General features: G+C 48.5%; 1 protein-coding gene across 3 annotated transcripts in view; it reads left to right on the top strand.

Annotated features, from left to right (window-relative positions):
• Positions 1–21,658, top strand: part of CATSPERD (cation channel sperm associated auxiliary subunit delta) — an 83,812-nt gene extending 62,154 nt beyond the window's left edge. For all 3 annotated transcript variants that reach the window (XM_038740238.1, XM_038740237.1, XM_038740236.1), the window contains 7 exons: positions 4,026–4,104; positions 4,302–4,354; positions 6,915–6,989; positions 9,535–9,669; positions 19,214–19,397; positions 20,630–20,787; positions 21,368–21,658. In XM_038740238.1, the coding sequence (XP_038596166.1) occupies positions 4,026–4,104; positions 4,302–4,354; positions 6,915–6,989; positions 9,535–9,669; positions 19,214–19,397; positions 20,630–20,787; positions 21,368–21,626 (943 nt within the window). In that variant the 3' untranslated portion in view covers positions 21,627–21,658. The remainder of the gene's footprint in view (positions 1–4,025; positions 4,105–4,301; positions 4,355–6,914; positions 6,990–9,534; positions 9,670–19,213; positions 19,398–20,629; positions 20,788–21,367) is intronic.
• Positions 21,659–22,151: the final 493 nt, after the last annotated feature.

Genomic DNA, 22,151 nt, shown 5'->3' with positions numbered 1-22,151 from the left:
ATAGGAGAAAGAACAGGCGTTCATTCATTCATTCATTCATTCATTCAGTCATTCAATCATATTTATTGAGCGCTTACTGTGTGAGCGCTTGGGAAGCGCTTGGGAAGTACAAGTTGGCAACATCTAGAGACGGTCCCTACCCAACAGCGGGCTCACAGTCTAGAAGGGGGAGACAGACAACAAAACCAAACATATTAACTAAATAAAATAAGTAGAAGAAAAACGTACAAGTAAAATAAATAAATAGAGTAATAAATAAATAGAGTAATAATAAATATAGAGTAATAGAGTAATAGAGTAAAAATAGAGTAATAAATAAATAAATAGAGTAATAAATCCGTACAAACATATATACATATATACAGGTGCTGTGGGGAAGGGAAGGAGGTAAGGCGGGGGGGATGGAGGGGGGGGGGGAGGAATTGTTGCAAATGAGGGAACTGAGGCACAGAGTCAGCTCCTCTGACTCCGAGGCCTGGGCCCTTTCCGCGAGGCCACGCCGCTTCGTCACTTTTTCAACTTTATGAGGAATTTGGGGCCCAAGTCTCCGGACGTGAATCTTTCCCCCTGACCTCACTGGGAGCCACTGGACACAACAAAGCCATTGTTGAGCGCTTACTGTGTGCAGAGCCTTGTGCTAAGTGCTTGGGAGGGGGACGACGGAGTTGGTAGCCACATTCCCTGCCCACAACGAGCTTACCTCCTCCTTCTCCCCTCCCCTCCCTCTTCCCCGTCTCTGGTCTCGCCACCTGCCACACTAAGTTGAGGAAATGCGAGTTGGGTGGCCAGATGGATGGTTGTATACTGGACAGTCCAACTTTTCAGCCGACCTGTCCCCCGTCTGGTGCCAGTGCATTATCGGATTTCTGAAACGTGCCATTTAGCTGCTGCTGCTCTTGTCTACAAGGCTTGTCCGGTGGATGTGGGAGCAGTTGACCCCACACTCAGGCCCCAGGGAGGACTCGGGCTGGAGGAAATTAGAGCAGCAGAGAGCATGTCGCCCCTAACATCACACTCCTTCTGCGTGTCACTGTGGCTCATCTGGAAGGAAGTAGGAACATGAGCGACAGAAGGGGATCTGTGAGGGAGAAATTGAGGTCGCTATTCAATACTACTACTACTACTAATAATGGTATTTGTTAAGCGCTTACCATGTGCCGAGCACTGTTCTAAGTGCTTGAGGGGGATGCAAGGTGATCAGGTTGTCCCACGTGGGGCTCACAGTCTTAATCCCCATTTTCCAGATGAGGGAGCTGAGGTACAGAGAAGTGAAAGTGCCCGGAGTCACCCAGCTGACAAGCGGCAGAGCCGGGATCAGAACCCATGACCCCTGACTCCCAAACGTGGGCTCTTTCCATTGAGCCACGTTGCTTCTGTTTGTAGCAGGACCCTCCCGTTAAAGTCATGAGAGGAAATATCCCTGAACGGGGGCCAGGCCACAGCCCTAGGGGCCCTGAGAGGACCCTTCCTTCTAGAGTTCATTGTGTAAGGTTGAGCTGTTGGAGCCTCCTCCAATAAATGAGTGAAAATGGTGATGGGCCCTTTTTCTTAGCAGGCTCCGCCCTGCTCTCCTGCCTGCTAAGGTGGTGTTTTGTGTCCATTGTAATAATAATAATAATAATAATAATAATAATAATAATAATAATAATAATAATAGTAGTAGTAATAATGATGGTATTTGTTAAGCGCTTACTTTGTGCCAAGAACTGTTCTAAGCACTGGGGTAGATACAAGGTGATCAGGTTGTCCCACATGGGGCTCACAGTCTTAATCCCCATTTTCCAGATGAGGGAACTGAGGCACAGGGAAGTGAAAGCGACCTGCCCAGAGTCACCCAGCTGACAAGCGGCAGAGCCGGGATTAGAACCCATGACCCCTGACTCCCAAACCTGGGCTTTTTCCACTAAACCACGCTCATTCAGTGAGGCCCGTGGCCTGGCTCAGTCCCCAGGGCCCTGGGAAGACTTGGGTGAACCCTGTTTGGCCCTGGGGGTGCTGGGGAGGAGTTTCACCCCAAAAGGGAACCCCGTAGGTCCTCTCAAGCAAGTTCATTCATTTAATTGTATTTATTAAGCATTTATCGTGTGCAGAGCACTGTACTGAGCACTTGAGAGAGTACAGTATAGCAATAAACAGACACATTCCCTTGCCCACTGTGAGCTTACAGTCTAGAGACTGTTTGGGCTGGTAACCTCTGAGTCAATTCTGGAATTGCCCTGGGCGCCCCAGGGCTGAGATGGGGCCAGGATAAAAATAATAATAATAATGATGGCATTCATTAAGCACTTACTATGTGCAAAGCACTGTTCTAAGCCCTGGGGGGGGGGGCGGGGGGAGGGGTTACAGGGTGATCAGGTTGTCCCACGGGGGGCTCACAGTCTTCATCCCGTTTTACCGATGAGGGGACTGAGGCCCAGAGAAGTGAAGTGACCTGCCCAAAGTCACCCAGCTGACAGTCGGCAGAGCCGGGATTTGAACCCCTGACCTCTGACTCCAAAGCCCGGGCTCTTGCCACTGAGCCACGGGCTCTGGAGCTGTTGGGGATGAATTAGGAGCTTTCAGCTCTGCCTCAGTTTACACCTGCACATTCAGGGCTCCGCTGGCATCAGACCGGGCCCTTTCATACCGTAAAGGCCGATGGAGGGAGACTGAGCTAAGTCCTTTTAAATTTCTGACCCTCTGACCACCCCCTTCCCGCCGGGCACCCTGTCGGGATGCCTGTGGCTGGCAGGGGAGGGCTTATTTCCATGACGTCGCTCGTAACCTCCCTCGCGCTTAGAACAGTGCTTTGCACATAGTAAGCGCTTAATAAATGCCATTATTATTATTATTACTATTATTATTAGATGGCTCCTTAAATTCCCTTCTAGCCTGAGGATCCACCGATCCTGTTGCGGGATCTGAGCAGCCCGAGTGGAATGGATATTTGAGCGATTGTCCCATCAATCTGTTCCATGTAAACAGCCCAACTGGATACCTCTGGTCGAAAACGTCCAACCCTTTCGGATCCCAAAGTGGATTTTCAGCCCGAGGGGTCTGCCTGAGCTGTCTCCATAGGACAGATACACCGGAGGATTGTTCAAACCTCTGTCTCTCCATCATTCCTCTGAAGGTGATAATATCAATCAATCAATCAGTCGTATTTATTGAGCGCTTACTGTGTGCAGAGCACTGGACTAAGCACTTGGGAAGTCCAAGTTGGCAACATATAGAGACAGTCCCTACCCAACAGTGGGCTCACAGTCTAAAAGACTGTGATAATAGTAATAGTAATTATAATAGTAATAATAGTAATAGATAATAGTAATAATAATAATAATGATGCATTTATTAAGTGCTTATTATCAATCAATCAATCGTATTTATTGAGCGCTTACTGTGTGCAGAGCATTGGACTAAGCGCTTGGGAAGTACAAGTTGGCAACATATAGAGACAGTCCCTACCCAACAGTGGGCTCACAGTCTAAAAGACTGTGATAATAGTAATAATAGTAATAGATAATAGTAATAATAATAATAATAATGATGGCATTTATTAAGCGCTTACTATCAATCAATCGTATTTATTGAGCGCTTACTGTGTGCAGAGCACTGTACTAAGTGCTTGGGAGGTACAAGTTGGCAACATATAGAGACAGTCCCTACCCAACAGTGGGCAATCAATCGTATTTATTGAGTGCTTACTATGTGCAAAGCACTGTTCTAAGCGCTGGGGAGGTTGCAAGGTGATCAGGTTGTCCCACGGGGGGCTCCCAGTCTTCGTCCCCATTTTCCAGATGAGGGAACTGAGGCCCAGAGAAGCGAAGTGCCATGCCCAAAGTCACCCAGCTGACAGTTGGCAGAGCCGGGATTCGAACCCCGACCTCTGACTCCAAAGCCCGGGCTCTTGCCACTGAGCCACGCTGCTTCCGCTCAGATCCCTGCTGATCCATTTTGCCAGGGGATGGGGGGCGAGGGGAGAATGGTCACCATTTCTTTGTTCTACGCGGGTGATTAAAGGCTCCTCTTCTCCTTCTCCTCTGAAGCCAGAAGCTATCGAGCTTATCTACCGTCACGGTGGACATAGCGTACAAAGGCGTTTCCTGTATAGATCTCCAGCCCCTGGTGAGTATAAAGCTTCTGGCCTTTCTAGTGTCTGGCCTTTAAAGGTTGAGGACCGAAATTCGGTGCTGGGGCGGCAAATCAGTGGGCCTTCTGATTTTACGTTTGGCAAGGTAGGCCACAACCCCTCGAGAGATGGCCAGCGGGTAATATTGGATTGGGAATGCTGCTAAATTTTTGCGTCTCTTTTGTGCCTACAGACAGCTCTCATTGTTCTTGGATGTCCCCTGAATAAAAGGATCGAAGTTGTACGGTAGGTATGAGGTTTGTACGTTTGTACGTATTTATTACCCCATTTATTTATTACTTCTAGACTGTGAGCCCGCTGTCGGGTAGGGACCGTCTCTAGATGTTGCCGACTTATACTTCCCAAGCCCTTAGTACAGTGCTCTGCACGCAGTAAGCGCTCAATAAATACGATTGAATGAATGAATGAATTTATTTATTTATTTATTTATTTTGTTTGTACATATTTATTCTATTTATTTTATTTTGTTAATATGTTTGGTTTTGTTGTCTCTCTCCCCCTTCTAGACTGTGAGCCCACTGTTGGGTAGGGACCGTCTCTAGATGTTGCCAACTTGGACTTCCCAAGCGCTTAATACAGTGCTCTGCACACAGTGAGCGCTCGATAAATGCGATTGAATGAATGAATGAATTTATTAATTTATTTTGTTTGTACATATTTATTCTATTTATTTTATTTTGTTAATATGTTTGGTTTTGTTGTCTCTCTCCCCCTTCTAGACTGTGAGCCCACTGTTGGGTAGGGACCGTCTCTAGATGTTGCCGACTTGTACTTCCCAAGCCCTTAGTCCAGTGCTCTGCACGCAGTAAGCGCTCAATAAATACGATTGAATGAATGAATTTATTTATTTATTTATTTATTTTATTTGCACATATTCATTCTATTTATTTTATTTTGTTATTGTGTTTGGTTTTGTTCTCTGTCTCCCCCTTCTAGCCTGTGAGCCCACTGTTGGGTAGGGACCGTCTCTAGATGTTGCCAACTTGTACTTCCCAAGCACTTAGTCCAGTGCTCTGCACGCAGTAAGCGCTCAATAAATACGATCGAATGAATGAATGAATTTATTTATTTATTTTATTTGTACATATTTATTCTATTGATTTTATTTTGTTAATATGTTTTGTTTTGCTGTCTGTCTCCCCCTTCTAGCGTGTGAGCCCGCTGTTGGTTAGGGACCGTCTCTAGATGTTGCCGACTTGTGCTTCCCAAGCGCTTAGTACAGTGCTCTGCACGCAGTGAGCACTCAATAAATACGATTGAATGAATGAATATATTTATTTATTTATTTATTTGTACATATTTATTCTATTTATTTTATTTTGTTAATATGTTTTGTTCTGTTGTCTGTCTCCCCCTTCTAGCCTGTGAGCCCGCTGTTGGATAGGGACCGGCTGTAGATGTTGCCGACTTGTACTTCCCAAGCGCTTAGTACAGTGCTCTTCACGCAGTAAGCGCTCAAAAAATATGATTGAATGAATGAATGAATGAATGAATGAAAAGGTCATTGCTATGGCCACAGTAACTACAGGTTGCTATACACAAATATTCCTTGTAGGCACAATAACAATGATATCAGTTTATCAGTGGAAATAATAATAATGATGGCATTTATTAAGCACTTACTATGTGCAAAGCACTGTTCTAAGCGCCGGGGAGGTTACAAGGTGATCAGGTTGTCCCACGGGGGGCTCCCGGTCTTCATCCCCATTTGACAGATGAGGGAACTGAGGCCCAGAGAAGTGAAGTGACTTGCCCAAAGTCACACAGCCGACAGTTGGCGGAGCCGGGATTTGAACCCATGACCTCTGACTCCAAAGCCCGGGCTCTTTCCGCTGAGCCACGCTGCTCCGTCCATGGAAATAGATGGCCTTCTATTCTTCCTTTTTAAAAAAGATTTGAAACTTTTAAACTATGAAAAGTTTATGCTAAGAGGGCAAAGGGGTCATGGGTTCAAATCCTGGCTCCGCCAATTGTCAGCTGTGTGACTTTGGGCAAGTCACTTCACTTCTGTGGGCCTCAGTTACCTCGTCTGTAAAATGGGGGTTAAGACTGTGAGCCCCCCGGGGGACAACCTGATCACCTTGTAACCTTCCCAGTGCTTAGAACAGTGCTTGGCACACAGTAAGCGCTTAATAAATGCCATCATCATCATCATTATTATTATATCAATATTATATTATATATTAATATCATTATTATATTATATACTATATACTATATTATTATATTATATATTTTATTCTTAGATTATATTATAATTATCATTAGATAGCGGAAAGGAACAAGGATGTCCATGGTGGACAGGCAGCATAGGAAGCAGCATGGCTGGTAGAGCATGGGCCTGGGTGTTAGAAGGACCTGGGTTCTAATCCCGGCTCTGCCGCTCACCTGCTGTGTGACCTTGGGCAAGTCACTTCACTTCTCCGTGCCTCAGTTACCTGCGAGTCCCCCGTGGAGCAGGGACCGTGTCCAACCTGATTAGCCTGCATCCACCCCAGCGCTTAGAACAGTGCTTGGCACATAGTAAGCGCTTAATCAATACCATCAGCGCGAGCTCTTTACCAGGAAAGACCCTGCGGATGTCTTGCCAGGACGTCTTTAGGAGAGCGAACATTTCGCTAGGCCGCGGCTTCTTTGATATCAACCAATCAATCAGTCGTGTTTGTTGAGCGCTTACTGTGTGCAGAGCACTGTACTAAGCGCTTGGGAAGTCCAAGTTGGCAACATATAGAGACGGGTCCTACCCAACAGTGGGCTCACAGTCTGATATGTTTGTTCTCTGCAGGGACATCACAGTCTGCAACAGAGGCATCATGAACACAAAGGTCCTGGTGGAAAACTTCGCCTACACTATCAGCAAGTAAGTTTGCATCTGCTTAGCTCAACCCTGCTGGGTTTTGTATGGTTTCCCTTCTCTCGTGTGGCAAAGGGATGCAAGAATTGTCCTTTTATTTCCTCATTTTAGGATTTCCCGTTCTGCTTCTTCTCTATGTTGCCGAGACCTGGTGTTCATAAGAGACAAAATGAACCCCAGCTCCTCCCTCAATTCCCCCCCCGCCGCCCCCATTCCTCCTGTGTCTGACTTGTAATTATTGCCTCGGGCCTGGAGCCCCGGTGCTCGATATTCGTTCGGTCGGATCTGCTGAGCGCTTACCGTGTGCAGGGCACTGTACTAAGTGCTTCGGAAGTACGTGCTCCGAGGCAGGGCACGATTGACGCTGGCGAGGGTGAAGTGGATCGTTCGGCTCCCTGGTCGTGTCCAGCTTGCGGATGATTCCCTTTATAGCCGGAATCTGCACCAAGGGAGGTTAACAGCTGTCATCCCACTCGGACGGGGCTAGGGCTTCTGGAGCCGCGGGCTGCTGTCTCCATCTCGGAGCGCTTCCCGGGAATCCTGGCATCAGGACTTCCAACTGATTGGTCGACAGCACACAGTAAGCGCTCAATAAATACGATTGATTGATCGATTGATTGATTTACCAACCTCCCAGACTTGCTTGCTCCGCGCTTTGTCGCAGAGGGAGGCTCTTGGGCGTCTGTTCATAATTCATTCATTCGCTCATTCGGTTGTATTTATTAAGCGCTTACTGTTTGCAGAGCACCGTACTAAGCGCGTGGGAAAGTACAAGGCAACAATAAACAGTGACAGTCCCTGCTCACAGTGAGCTCCCAGTCTAGAGGGATGGAGGCAGACATCAATACAGATAAATAAAATTACCGATAATAATAATAATGATGATGGGATCTGTTAAGCACCTACTATGGGCCAAGCATTCATTCATTCATTCAATCGTATTTATTGAGCGCTTACTATGTGCAGAGCGCTGTACTGAGAGCTTGGGAAAGTACAAGGCAACAATAAACAGTGACAGTCCCTGCTCACAATGAACTCCCAGTCTAGAGGGATGGAGGCAGACATCAGTACAGATAAATAAAATTACCGATAATAATAATAGTAATGATGGGATCTGTTAAGCACCTGCTATGTGCCAAGCATTCATTCATTCATTCAACCGTATTTATTGAGCGCTTATTGTGTGCAGAGCGCTGCACTAAGCGCGTGGGAAAGTACAAGGCAACAATAAACAGTGACAGTCCCTGCTCACAATGAGCTCCCAGTCTAGAGGGATGGAGGCAGACGTCAATACAGATAAATAAAATTACCGATAATAATAATAGTAATGATGGGATCTGTTAAGCACCTACTATGGGCCAAGCATTCATTCATTCATTCAGTCGTATTTATTGAGCGCTTACTGTGTGCAGAGCGCTGTACTGAGCGCTTGGGAAAGTACAAGGCAACAATAAACAGTGACAGTCCCTGCTCACAATGAGCTCCCAGTCTAGAGGGATGGAGGCAGACGTCAATACAGATAAATAAAATTACCGATAATAATAGTAATGATGGGATCTGTTAAGCACCTACTATGGGCCAAGCATTCATTCATTCATTCAATTGTATTTATTGAGCGCTTACTGTGTGCAGAGCGCTGTACTGAGCGCTTGGGAAGTGCAAGTTGGCAACATCTAGAGACGGTCCCCACCCAACAGCGGGCTCACAGTCTGGAAGGGGGAGAGAGAGAACAAAACAAAACATATTAACAAAATAAAATAAATAGAATAAATATGTACAAATAAAATAGAGTAATAAATAAATAGAGTAATAATACATAAATAGAGTAATACTGTTCTAAGTGCTGAGGTAGATACAAGGTGATCAGGTTGTCCCATGTGGGGCTCACAGTCTTAATCCCCATTTTAGAGATGAGGGAACTGAGGTACAGAGAAGTTAAGTGACTTGCCCAACGTCTCACAGCTGACAAGTGGCCGAGCCGGGATTACAGCGTGGCTCAGTGGGAAGAGCACGGGCTTTGGAGTCAGAGGTCACGGGTTCGAATCCCGACTCATCCACATGTCTGCTGCGTGGCCTTGGGCAAGTCACCTCACTTCTCTGAGCCTCAGTTCCCTCATCTGCAAAATGGGGATTAAGATTGTGAGCCCCACGTAGGGCGACTTGATCACCTTGTATCCCCCCCAGCGCTTAGAACAGTGCTCTGCACATAGTAAGCGCTTAACAAATGCCATTATTATTATTATTATTACATAAGTGCTACAGGGCTGGGAGGGGGCGGGGGAAGAGCAAAGGAAGCAAGTCAGGGCGACGCGGAAAGGAGCGGGAGACGAGGAAAAGCGGGGCTTAGTCTGGGAAGGCCTCTTCCATAAGGAATTGTCTGTTGGATTTGAGGAGGGAGGGCGTTCAGTCCTTGGAGTCCAGGTCAGTGAACCCCTCAGGACCACAAGCACCTCGGAATGGCAGCCGTCAATCAGGCAGATGATCCCGGCGCAGGGTCGCGAGTTGGACCCCTTCATCGTAATAATGGACTGCTCGTGTTTTCCCCATGCAGGAAAATCTACGACCCTTCCTTGATGGGCGGTGAGAATGAAGCTAAGGAAGACCGTGTCGTCCCGTACAACTACACACAGATGGGGTGTCCTGCCCTGGTGTATCACAATTTCCCGTGGCGACCGCAGCTTGAACTGTAAGCCACCCCGCCGGCATTCTGGATTAGGGAACGACGCAGAGGGGGAGGATCTGTCATCATCATCATAAATCGTATTTATTGAGCGGTTACTGTGTGCAGAGCACTGGACTAAGCGCTTGGGAAGTCCAAGTTGGCAACATATAGAGACAGTCCCTACCCAACAGTGGGCTCACAGACTAAAAGGGGGAGACAGAGAACAAACCCAAACATACTAACAAAATAAAATAAATAGAGTAGATATGTACAAGTAAAATAAATAGAGTAATAAATATGTACAAACATATATACATATATACAGGTGCAGTGGGGAAGGGAAGGAGGTAAGATGGGGGGGAGAAGGAGGTAAGATGGGGGATACGCACTGTACCCCAGTGCGTGGTACAGTGGTTGGCGCATAGTGAGCACTTAACAAAAACCACAGTTATTAGGAGACAGCCAAGGAAGCTCCTTTCCTCAGAAAGCTGAAGGGAGATGCATTCTTCCAGTAGCAGTTGGAAAAGTGGTTCGTGGGGTTGAGTGAGCTCGTAATGGCTCTGGGGCTACTTGATCCCGATAGATGCTGACTCCGGGGCTTGCCAGACCCTCCTGCTCTTGTGTTAGGCATTTGGAAGTCAGACTAGTCTGCGATTCCTATATGCTGCCAACTTGTCCTTCCCAAGCGCTTAGTCCAGTGCTCTGCACACAGTAAGCGCTCAATAAATACGATTGATTGATTGACTGATTGAGATTGGCCGTAACCCGGTCCTCCTCCTGACTTTCCCGTCACTGCAGACAGCACCACCATCCTCCCCGTCTCCCAAGCCCGTACCCTCGGCACTATCCTCGACTCACCTCTCTCATTCAATCCGCACATTCAATCAGGCAGCAAATCCCGCTGGTTCAACCTGCGCGTCTTGGCTACAGTCCACCCTTTCCTCTCCATCTAAACTGCTACCGCATTGATCCAAGTACTCATCCTATCCTGTGTTGAGTACTGCATCAGCCTCCTCGCTGACCTCCCTGTCTCCCGTCTCTCCCCACTCCAGGCCACACTTCACTCTGCTGCCCGGGTCATTTTTCTCCAAAAACGTTCAGTCCAACCTTCCCTACTCCTCAAGACCCTCCAGTGGTTTGCCCGTCCACCTCCACATCAAACAGAAACCCTTTACCACTGGCTTTAAAGCACTCAATCACCTTGCCCCCTCCTACCTCACCTTTCTGATTTCTTACTACAGCCCAGCCCGCACACGTCACTCCTCCGACGCCAACCTACTCACTGTGGCTCGATCTCTTCCGACCCTCTGCCGACCCCGCGCCCACATCCTGCCTCTGGCCTGAAACTCCCTTCTAGACCGCGAGCCCGCTGTTGGGTAGGGACCATCTCTATATGTTGCCAACTTGGACTTCCCAAGCGCTTAGTCTAGTGCCCTGCACACAGTAAGCGCTCAATAAATACGATTGATTGACTGACTGATTGATAGACAATCCCTCTGCCCACCTTCAAAGCCTTCCCCATCTAAACCCTCATTTCTTCCCTTCCCACTCCCTTCTGCATCGCCCTTGCATTTGCGAGAAGCAGCGTGGCTCAGTGGGAAGAGCGTGGGCTTTGGAGTCAGAGGTCGTGGGTTCAAATCCCGCTCCGCCACTTGTCAGCTGTGTGACTTTGGGCAAGTCACTTCACTTCTCTGGGCCTCGGTTCCCTCGTCTGTGAAATGGGGATTAAGACTGTGAGCCCCCCCGTGGGACAACCGGATCACTTTGTAACCTCCCCAGCGCTTAGAACAGTGCTTTGCACATAGTAAGCGCTTAACAAATGCCATTACTATTATTATTATTATTATTTGCACTTCTTCAGGTGGAAACGCTGCCCGTGTTCACGGGGACCTGGACGTAGTGTGATCTAGCAGGAAGACTGTGGGGCTGGGAGCCAGGAGACCTGGGTTCTGATCCAGCTCTGACACTGACCTGCTGGGTGACCTTGAGAAAGTCACTTCCCCATTTTACAGATGGGGAAATCTAAGGCACAGAGAGGTGAAGAGACCTGTTTTCCCTCCCTCTAAGATTGTGAGCCCTGACTGTGAGCCCACCGTTGGGTAGGGACTGTCTCTATATGTTGCCAACTTGTACTTCCCAAGCGCTTAGTACAGTGCTCTGCACACAGTAAGCGCTCAATAAATACAATTGATTGATTGCATGAGAAGGCTCCGGTTACCTTGACCGCACTCCAGTGCTTGGCACCCAGTAAAGCATTTAAATTCCGCGGTTTTTTTCCTCAAACCATTCATTCATTCAGTCGTATGTATTGAGCGCTTACTGTGTGCAGAGCACTGGACTAAGCGCTTGGGAAGTACAAGTTGGCAACATATAGGAATGGTCCCTACCCAACCACTGAGACAGAATCCTGGGCTGTATGGACTATGAGTTTGACCCACGATAATAATGATAATAATAATAATAATAATAATAATGGCATTTGTTAAGTGCTTACTATATGTTGCCAACTTGTACTATATGTTGCCAACTTGTACTTCCCAAGCGCTTAGTACAGTGCTCTGCACACAGTAAGCGCTCAATAAATATGATTGATTGATTGATGTGCAGAGCACTGTTCTAAGCGCTGGGGGGATACAAGGTGATCAGGTTGTCCCACGGGGGGCTCACAGTCTTAATCCCCATTTTGCAGATGAGGGCACTGAGGCTCAGAGAAGTGAAGTGACTTGCCCAAGGTCACCCAGCAGACGTGGCAGAGTCAGGATTTGAACCCATGACCTCTGACTCCAAAGCCCGGGCTCTTTCCACTGAGCCAGGATGATACTGGTTGCATTCTAATGATCGGGACGGGGGCGGTCCGTGGGGTTGGGGTAAGAGAACAGTGCTTTGCACATAGTAAGCGCTTAATAAATGCTATTATTATTATTAATAATAATGATGGTGTTTGTTAAGAGCTTACTATGTGCCACACACTGTTCTAAGCACTGGGAGGGGGGGTGACAAGGTAATCAGGTTGCCCCACGGGGGGCTCCCAGTCTTCATCCCCATTTTCCAGATGAGGGAACTGAGGCCCAGAGAAGTGAAGTGACTTGCCCCAAATCACCCAGCTGACAAGTGGCGGAGCCGGGATTAGAACTCGTGACCTCTGCCTGCCAAGCCCGGGCTCTTTCCACCGAGCCACGCTGAGACGTGGTTTACTTGGAGAAGTGACACGGTCCAGCCACTCTCCTCGGCCAGGCGTCTCCTACCTCCTCTGTTCCTGACCATTCTGGCTCCTAAGTAGTGATTTTCTCCCCCTTCTAGCCTGTGAGCCCGCTGTCGGGTAGGGACCGTCTCTCTCTGTTGCCAACTTGGGCTTCCCAAGCGCTTAGTACAGTGCTCTGCGCACAGTAAGCGCTCAATAAATACGGTTGAATGAACATGAGGCGGAGATGACGGGAGGGCAAGGAGGAATCAGGGATTCCTGGTATCCCATGGCTGCTCGCGGAAGAATTGGAGCGTATCCTCTAGACTGTGGGCCCGCAGTTGGGTAGGGACCGTCTCTACATGTTACCAACTTGTGCTGCCCAAGCGCTTAGTCCAGTGCTCTGCACACAGTAAGCGCTCAATAAATACGACTGAATGAATTAGGGCCAGCACGGTGTGGTCTGGAAGGGAAGGGATATCTATCAATCAATCAATCAATCAGTGGTGTTTAGCGAATGCTGACTTGGTGCTAAGGGCTTGGGAGAGATCATGATAGACATGATCCCTGCCCACAAGGAGCTTCCAGTCAACAGGGGGCTAATAATAACGGGATTTGTTAAGCTCTTACTGTACTGTACTAAGCGCCGGGGTGGACGGACGCAGGTAGGTCGAGCCGGACACAGTCCCTGTCCCATGTGGGGTTCGCCGTCTCCATCCCCATGTTCCAGATCAATCAATCAATCAATCAATCAATCGTATTTATTGAGCGCTTACGGTGTGCAGAGCACCGGACTAAGCGCTTGGGAAGTACAAGTTGGCAACATATGAGGTAACTGATCAATCAATCAATCGTATTTATTGAGCGCTTACCGTGTGCAGAGCACTGGACTAAGCGCTTGGGAAGTACAAGTCGGCAACATATGAGGTAACTGATCAATCAATCAATCAATCAATCGTATTCACTGAGCGCTTACGGTGTGCAGAGCACTGGACTAAGCGCTTGGGAAGTACAGGTTGGCAACATATGAGGTAACTGACCAATCAATCAATCGTATTTATTGAGCGCTTACCGTGTGCAGAGCACTGGACTAAGCGCTTGGGAAGTACAAGTCGGCAACATATGAGGTAACTGATCAATCAATCAATCAATCGTATTTATTGAGCGCTTACCGTGTGCAGAGCACTGGACTAAGCGCTTGGGAAGCACAAGTTGGCAACATATGAGGTAACTGATGAGGACAACTGGACATATGAGGTCCAGATGAGGTAACTGAGGCCCTGGGGAGTGAAGCGACTTGCCCAAGGTCACAGAGCAGGCAAGTGGCAGGGCCAGGATTCGAACCCATGACCCTCTGGCCCCAAGGCCTGGGCTGTGTCCACTACATCACGCTCAGGACCGGTTCCTCAGCCTGCTCTCTCCATCCTAATAATAATAATAATAGTTGGCATTTGTTAAGCGCTTACTATGTGCAAAGCACTGTTCTAAGCGCTGGGGAGGATACAGGGTGATCCTACAGCCACTCCGCGCCGCGGCGGCCCCTCAGCTGGCCCTGCAGGTGGCTGAATGCCGAGGGTGTCACATTTTAGACTGTGAGCCCACTGTTGGGTAGGGACTGTCTCTATATGTTGCCAATTTGTACTTCCCAAGCGCTTAGTACAGTGCTCTGCACATAGTAAGCGCTCAATAAATACGATTGATGATGATGATGATGATGATTTTTGGTGAAACAGCTTTTCCCCCGGGGAGGGCCTGCTCCCGGCCTGCTCCCTTTCTCCCAGGGAACTTTTTCGGCAACGAGGCGTCTGAAAACATCGGCCCGTGGCAGGGTGACAGGGAGGATCTGGGGAAAGAACTTGGGCCCAGGAGTCATTCATTCATTCATTCAATCGTATTTATTGAGCGCTTACTGTGTGCAGAGCACTGGACTAAGCGCTTGGGAAGTACAAGTTGGCATTATTCATTCATTCAATCGTATTTCTAATAATAATAATGATCATTCATTCCATCGTATTTATAATAATAATAATGATGATGATGAAGATAGTATTTGTTAAGCGCTTACTATGCGCAAAGCACTGTTCTAAGCGCTGGGGAGGTTACAAGGTGATCAGGTTGTCCCACGTGGGGCTCACAGTCTTCATCCCCATTTGACAGATGAGGGAACGGAGGCCCAGAGAAGTGAAGTGACTTGCCCAAAGTCACCCAGCTGACAAGCGACAGAGCTGGGATTTGAACCCGTGACCTCTGACTCCAAAGCCCGGGCTCTTTCCACTGAGCCACGCTGCATTTATTGAGCGCTTACTGTGTGCAGAGCACTGTACTAAGCGCTTGGGAAATACAAGTTTGCATTATTCATTCATTCAATCGGATTTATTGAGCGCTTACTGTGTGCAGAGCACTGTACTAAGCGCTTGGGAAGTCCAAGCCGGCAACATCTAGAGACGGTCCCTACCCAACAGCGGGCTCACAGTCTAGAAGGGGGAGACAGACAACAAAACAAAACATTCATTCATTCAATCGTATTTATCGAGCGCTTACTGTGTGCAGAGCACTGTACTAAGCGCTTGGGAAGTACAAGTTGGCAACATATAGAGACGGCCCCTACCCAACAGCGGGCTCACAGGCTAGAAGGGGGAGACAGAGAACAAAACCAAACATTCATTCATTCAATCGTATTTATCGAGCACTTACTGTGTGCAGAGCACTGTACTAAGCGCTTGGGAAATACAAGTTCGCATTATTCATTCATTCCATCGGATTTATTGAGCACTTACTGTGTGCCGAGCACTGGACTAAGCGCTTGGGAAGTCCAAGTTGGCAACATCTAGAGACGGTCCCTACCCAACAGCGGGCTCACAGGCTAGAAGGGGGAGACAGACAACAAAACATATAAACCGGATAAAATAAATAGAATAAATATGTACAAGTAAAATAAGTAGAATAATGAATATGTACAGTGGGTGAGCCCCCCTGCTGCCGACCCCTGGCCCCCAAAACGGGGTCCCCGAACCCCCTTCAGGGGACCCCTCGAGGCCGGCTGCCCCCGGCCCGGGTTGGGACCAAGGCTTGCTCCGGAGTCCTCACCATCCCCAACCTCCCGACGGGGCGCTCTGCTCCTGCACCGAATGCATGGGGAAAAAAAGCCACTTTTTTTGCATGCGAAAATGCATGAAAAATGCAAAAAAGAAAAGTGGCTGTGAGCGAAGCGACGACTCCCGAGTCGGGAGATTTGGGCTCTGCCACTGGTCATCTGGTCACCCGTCCCCCCCGCCTTACCTCCTTCCCCTCCCCACAGCACCTGTATATATATTTGTACGTATTTATTACTCGGTTTATTTATTTATTTTATTCGTACATATTTTATTCTATTTATTTTATTTTGTTAATATGTCTTGTTTTGTTGTCTGTCTCCCCCTTCTAGACTGTGAGCCCGCTGTTGGGTAGGGACTGTCACTAGATGTTGCCAGCTTGGACTTCCCAAGCGCTTAGTACAGTGCTCTGCACACAGTAAGCGCTCAATAAATACGAGGGAATGAATTTATTTTATCTGTTCATATTTATTCTATTTATTTTATTTTGTTAATATGTCTTGTTTTGTTCTCTGTCACCCCCTTCTAGACTGTGAGCCCACTGTTGGGTAGGGACCGTCTCTAGATGTTGCCAGCTTGTGCTTCCCAAGCGCTTAGTCCAGTGCACTGCACACAGTAAGCACTCAGTAAATACGATTGAATGAATGAATGAATTTATTTTATCTGTACATATTTATTCTATTTATTTTATTTTGTTAATATGTCTTGTTTTGTTCTCTGTCTCCCCCTTCTAGACTGTGAGCCCGCTGTTGGGTAGGGACCGTCTCTATATCATCTTCATCAATCGTATTTATTGAGCGCTTACTATGTGCAGAGCACTGGACTAAGCGCTTGGGAAGTACAAATTGGCAACATATAGAGACAGTCCCTACCCAACAGTGGGCTCACAGTCTAAAAGGGGGAGACAGAGAACAAAACCAAGCATACTAACAAAGTAAAATAAATAGAATAGATATGTACAAATAAAATAAATAAATAAATAGAGTAATAAATATGTACAGACATATATACATATATCCAGGTGCTGTGGGGAAGGGAAGGAGGTAAAGCGGGGGGGATGGAGAGAGGGACGAGGGGGAGAGGAAGGAAGGGGCTCAGTCTGGGAAGGCCTCCTGGAGGAGGTGAGCTCTCAGCAGGGCCTTGAAGGGAGGAAGAGAGCTAGCTTGGCGGGTGGGCAGAGGGAGGGCATTCCAGGCCCGGGGGATGACGTGGGCCGGGGGTCGATGGCGGGACAGGCGAGAGCGAGGTACGGTGAGGAGATCAGCGGTGGAGGAGCGGAGGGTGCGGGCTGGGCTGGAGAAGGAGAGAAGGGAGGTGAGGTGGGAGGGGGCGAGGTGATGGACAGCCTGGAAGCCCAGGGAGAGGAGTTTCTGCCTGATGCGCAGATTGATTGGTAGCCACTGGAGAGTTTTGAGGAGGGGAGTGATATGCCCGGAGCGTTTCTGGACAAAGATAATCCGGGCAGCAGCATGAAGTATGGATTGAAGTGGAGGGAGACACGAGGATGGGAGATCAGAGAGAAGGCTAGTGCAGTAGTCCAGACGGGATAGGATGAGAGCTTGAACGAGCAGGGTAGCAGTTGGGATGGAGAGGAAAGGGCGGATCTTGGTGATGTTGTGGAGCTGAGACCGGCAGGTTTTGGTCACGGCTTGGATGTGAGGGGTGAATGAGAGAGCGGAGTCGAGGATGACACCAAGGTTGCGGGCTTATGAGACGGGAAGGATGGTAGTGCCATCAACAGAGATGGGAAAGTCAGGGAGAGGGCAAGGTTTGGGAGGGAAGACAAGGAGTTCAGTCTTCAACATGTTGAGCTTTAGGTGGCGGGCAGACATCCAGATGGAGATGTCCTGAAGGCAGGAGGAGATGCGAGCCTGGAGAGAGGGGGAGAGAGCAGGGGCAGAGATGGAGATCTGGGTGTCATCAGCGTAGAGATGATAGTTGAAGCCGTGGGAGCGAATGAGGTCACCAAGGGAGTGCGTGTAGATCGAGAACAGAAGGGGACCAAGCACCGAACCTTGGGGAACCCCCACAGTAAGAGGATGGGAGGGGGAGGAGGAGCCTGCAAAAGAGACTGAGAAAGAACGACCGGAGAGATAAGAGGAGAACCAGGAGAGGACGGAGTCTGTGAAGCCAAGGCCAGATAGCGTGTTGAGGAGAAGGGGGTGGTCCACAGTGTCAAAGGCAGCTGAGAGGTCGAGGAGGATTAGGATAGAGTAGGAGCCGTTGGATTTGGCAAGCAGGAGGTCACTGGTGACCTTTGAGAGCGCAGTTTCCGTGGAATGAAGGGGACGGAAGCCAGACTGGAGGGGGTCGAGGAGAGAGTTGGTGTTGAGGAATTCGAGGCAGCGCGTGTAGACAACTCGTTCAAGGAGTTTGGAAAGGAATGGTAGGAGGGATATGGGACGATAACTAGAAGGTGAGGTGGGGTCAAGAGAGGGTTTTTTTAGGATGGGAGAGACATGGGCATGTTTGAAGGCAGAGGGGAAGGAACCAGTGGAGAGTGAGCGGTCTCTATATGTTTCCAGCTTGTACTTCCCAAGCGCTTAGTACAGTGCTCTGCACACAGTAAGCGCTCAGTAAATACGATTGAATGAATGAATGATTTTATTTTATCTGTACATATTTATTCTATTTATTTTATTTTGTTAACATGTCTTGTTTTGTTGTCTGTCTCCTCCTTCTAGACTGTGAGCCCGCTGTTGGGTAGGGACCGTCTCTAGATGTTGCCAGGTTGTACTTCCCAAGCGCTTAGTACAGTGCTCTGCACACAGTAAGCGCTCAATAAATACGATTGAATGAATGAATGAATTTATTTTATCCGTACATATTTATTCTATTTATTTTATTTTGTTAATATGTCTTGTTTTGTTGTCTGTCTCCCCCTTCTAGACTGTGAGCCCACTGTTGGGTAGGGACCGTCTCTATATCAATCAGTCGTATTTATTGTATCATATATGTTGCCAGCTTGTACTTCCCAAGTGCTTACTACAGTGCTCTGCACACAGTAAGCACTCAATAAATACCATCGAATGAATGAATGAATCTGTGTCACCTCAGACAAGTCCCTTAAACTCCTTGGGCCTCAGTGTCCTCATGTGGGAAAAGGGTAGAATAGTAGTCGAGGGGATGCTGTGAGGCTAAAATGAGATCGCTGAGGAGAAGCTCTCTGAATGTCTGCGGCACTTTGATTTTCCAAAGTATCGCTCAGAGGACCTTGTAGGGAAATCCAACACTCGTTGAGAAAAAAAGCACAAACGTAAAGCTTACATCTTCCCTGTTTCTCACTATGTCGCAGGTGGCACGATCAAACTTTTCTGGGCTATATTACCTCAGAGTTTGTCATCCTGGAAGTGAACGGGATTTTTGACTACACCTATTTGTTGTCGGTCAAGGAAGCCAAGTGTGAATCACAGCCGCAGAACTGGACTTCCGTAATAAAAAGTTCCCGCCACAAAACACCGTTTTCTTGGAATAGGGAGGTAATGTTTGTTCTCCAAAGAATGACATCGGAAGGAAGGCGGTGCTCAATTGCACCGTCGGTCGAAAGCTTTGTGCGGGATCCGGGTTTGGAACCCCATTCCTTCGGTTCTGCCGCGTAGACTGGAGGAAAGGGAAGGGCTGCGGAAAAGATGGAGCAGGGTGGCCGGACAAATCCGTGTCCCCTTGCCCTGGACCGCTGACCAGCGAGTCAGATCTTAGCCCTGGGAGACTTTTGGGACCGAATTTTAGGTTTCCCTTCTGTGGATGTGGCCTCTCAGTCAACCTGCGAGGTGTCGCCTCTTTTCTCCGAGCGAGGGTGCGGGGAGGGAGTTCCCGGAGCACCTTCCTCTTCTTCTCGGTATAAAACTAGCGGCCGATTCCCTTCGGTTACTTCAGAGGGTGCGGATCGGGGGGATCGCCTCCCTGTCCAGCGTAGGGTGCCATCCTGGGACTGCTGGCGTCCCCCAAGTTGGGAGGCCGAGGCGGTTTTTGGGGTGGGAGAACTGGGCTGCCAGTTTAAGGGGGCTCCGGCTTTACAGAGCCCACTCTCCCTCTGTGTGAGCACCGACCCCCCAAGGGCTCAGTCAGTCCATCAGTCGTATTTAGTGAGCGCCGACTGTGTGCGGAGCACTGTACTAAGCGCTTGGGGGAGTACATGTAACAATAAAACAGACACATACCTCTGCCCCCAACGGGCTTACAGTCCAGAGGGCTCCCTCCCGCTTCACAGATCGAGAAGCAGCGCGGCTCAGTGGAAAGAGCCCGGGCTTTGAGTTCAAATCCCGGCCCTCCCACTTGTCAGACTTCGGGCAAGTCACTTCACTTCTCTGCGCCTCAGTGACCTCATCTGGGAAAGGGGGGGTGAGGACTGGGAGCCCCCCGTGGGACAACCTGATCACCTTGGAACCTCCCCGGCGCTTAGAGCACATAGTAAGCGCCTAATGAATGCTATCATTATTATTATTATCCTAAAGGATCTCCCCGGCTGCCTCCCCAGTGCCGTGAGTGTTTTACGCCCCCGGGCCCCATCTGCTCTCGAACCAGCCTCTCAGCCTGGGGCCCCCAGATTCATCCCCGCCGGGCGTTCAAAGGCCCTGTCGGCCACCAGCCCCGTCCCCGGGCCCCTCGTTTTCGGCACCGTGGGCTGGTGAGCCCCCCGGTACAGTGCTCTGCGCTCAATAAATCCGATGGAATGAATGGTGATTTACAAGGTCTTTGTCGTGTTTCCTAGAATTACGTCTCCTGCCACCAGAACAACAGCGAAGCACCTCTGAAGTGGCTGGGCCTCCCGTACGAAGTCCTGGGGGGCAGTACGTCCAACAGAGTTGTTTTTGCCAGAAGGAATGGCTATTACATCTTTTCCATCTCTGTCGTGGACCACAATATCAGGCGAGTTGGAGTTCGTGAAAAATGGCCCTCTTGATGGGAGCATATTTAAAGGGGGTGGTGGCCACATCTAGCTGAGGGGAGATTTCAATCAATCGATCGATCCATCAATCGTATTTATTGAGCGCCTACTGTGTGCAGAGCACTGGATTAAGCGCAAGTTGGCAACATCTAGAGACGGTCGCTACCCAACAGCGGGCTCACAGTCTAGAAGGGGGAGACAGAGAACAAAACCAAACATATTAACAAAATAAAATAGATAGAATAGATATGTATAAGTAAAATAAATACATAGAGTAATAAATATGTACAAACAAATATACATATATACAGGTGCTGTGGGGAAGGGGGCAATGCGTCTGGAGCTTATAATACTGATGTAATCGTTATTATTGTCATTGTAGGCTCCCGCTCCGGGCCTCTGAACGGGCCCTAGGTCCCAGTTCTGCAGCTCAGACGGTTTCGGCTCCAACTTTTATCTTGAGCAGGAAAGCGTAGTGATAATCAGTGGAAATGAATCAGGGGTTTGAATCCTAATCGTCACCACCTTCGGACGGCACTCACTCTCTCTTTTCCCTTGCAGCTACTGCAACTTGTCAACAACCTTCAGTATTTACGTCTATGGGGCCCTGCCTCGTTCTGTCATTCCAGCCATCCCGGTCGGAGCCGTTTTGTCGGTGCTCGGCTTCTTCTCCTTGTACATGACGTACAGGGAACCGAACAAGTTACAGATGATAGAAGAATCCAAGTGGACGCTACTTAATAAATCTCTGGGCAGTACTTTAAACAACTTGACCAGAGATGGGCGGCGGAGTCCCAGGAGAGTCCTGGCCAAGTGGTAGAGGGGAGGGTAAAATGGTTCAAATAAAACGTGTCAAATGGAAAAAGCCAACAAGCCTCATCGGGGTCATGTTTCTAAGCAAAGGAAGAGGAGCCCCAATCCCGGACTGAACGTTTGCAGGACTGAATCATGGAGATGCGGGGAGCGAAAAGCTGGGTGGACTATAATGTGGGAAGAGCAGAAGAGAATCTGGAACCAGGCACCAGGAGAGGGGTGGCCACAGCAAGGCAAGGTTAAATCAATCGATCAGTCAATCAATCAATCGTATTTATTGAGCGCTTACTGTGTGCACAGCACCGTACTAAGTGCTTGGGAAGTCCAAGTTGGCAACATCTAGAGACAGTCCCTACCCAACAGTGGGCTCACAGGCTAGAAGGGGGAGACAGAGAACAAAACCAAACATATTAACAAAATAAAAGAAATAGAATAGATATGTACAAGTAAAATAAATACATAAATAGAGTAATAAATCTGTACATACATATATACAGGTGCTGTGGGGAAGGGAAGGGGGTAAGGGGATGGA

This window comes from Tachyglossus aculeatus, chromosome X1, assembly GCF_015852505.1.
Source record: "Tachyglossus aculeatus isolate mTacAcu1 chromosome X1, mTacAcu1.pri, whole genome shotgun sequence".
Taxonomy (NCBI): Eukaryota; Metazoa; Chordata; class Mammalia; order Monotremata; family Tachyglossidae; genus Tachyglossus; species Tachyglossus aculeatus.
This window is presented reverse-complemented; position numbering and strand designations above follow the sequence as displayed.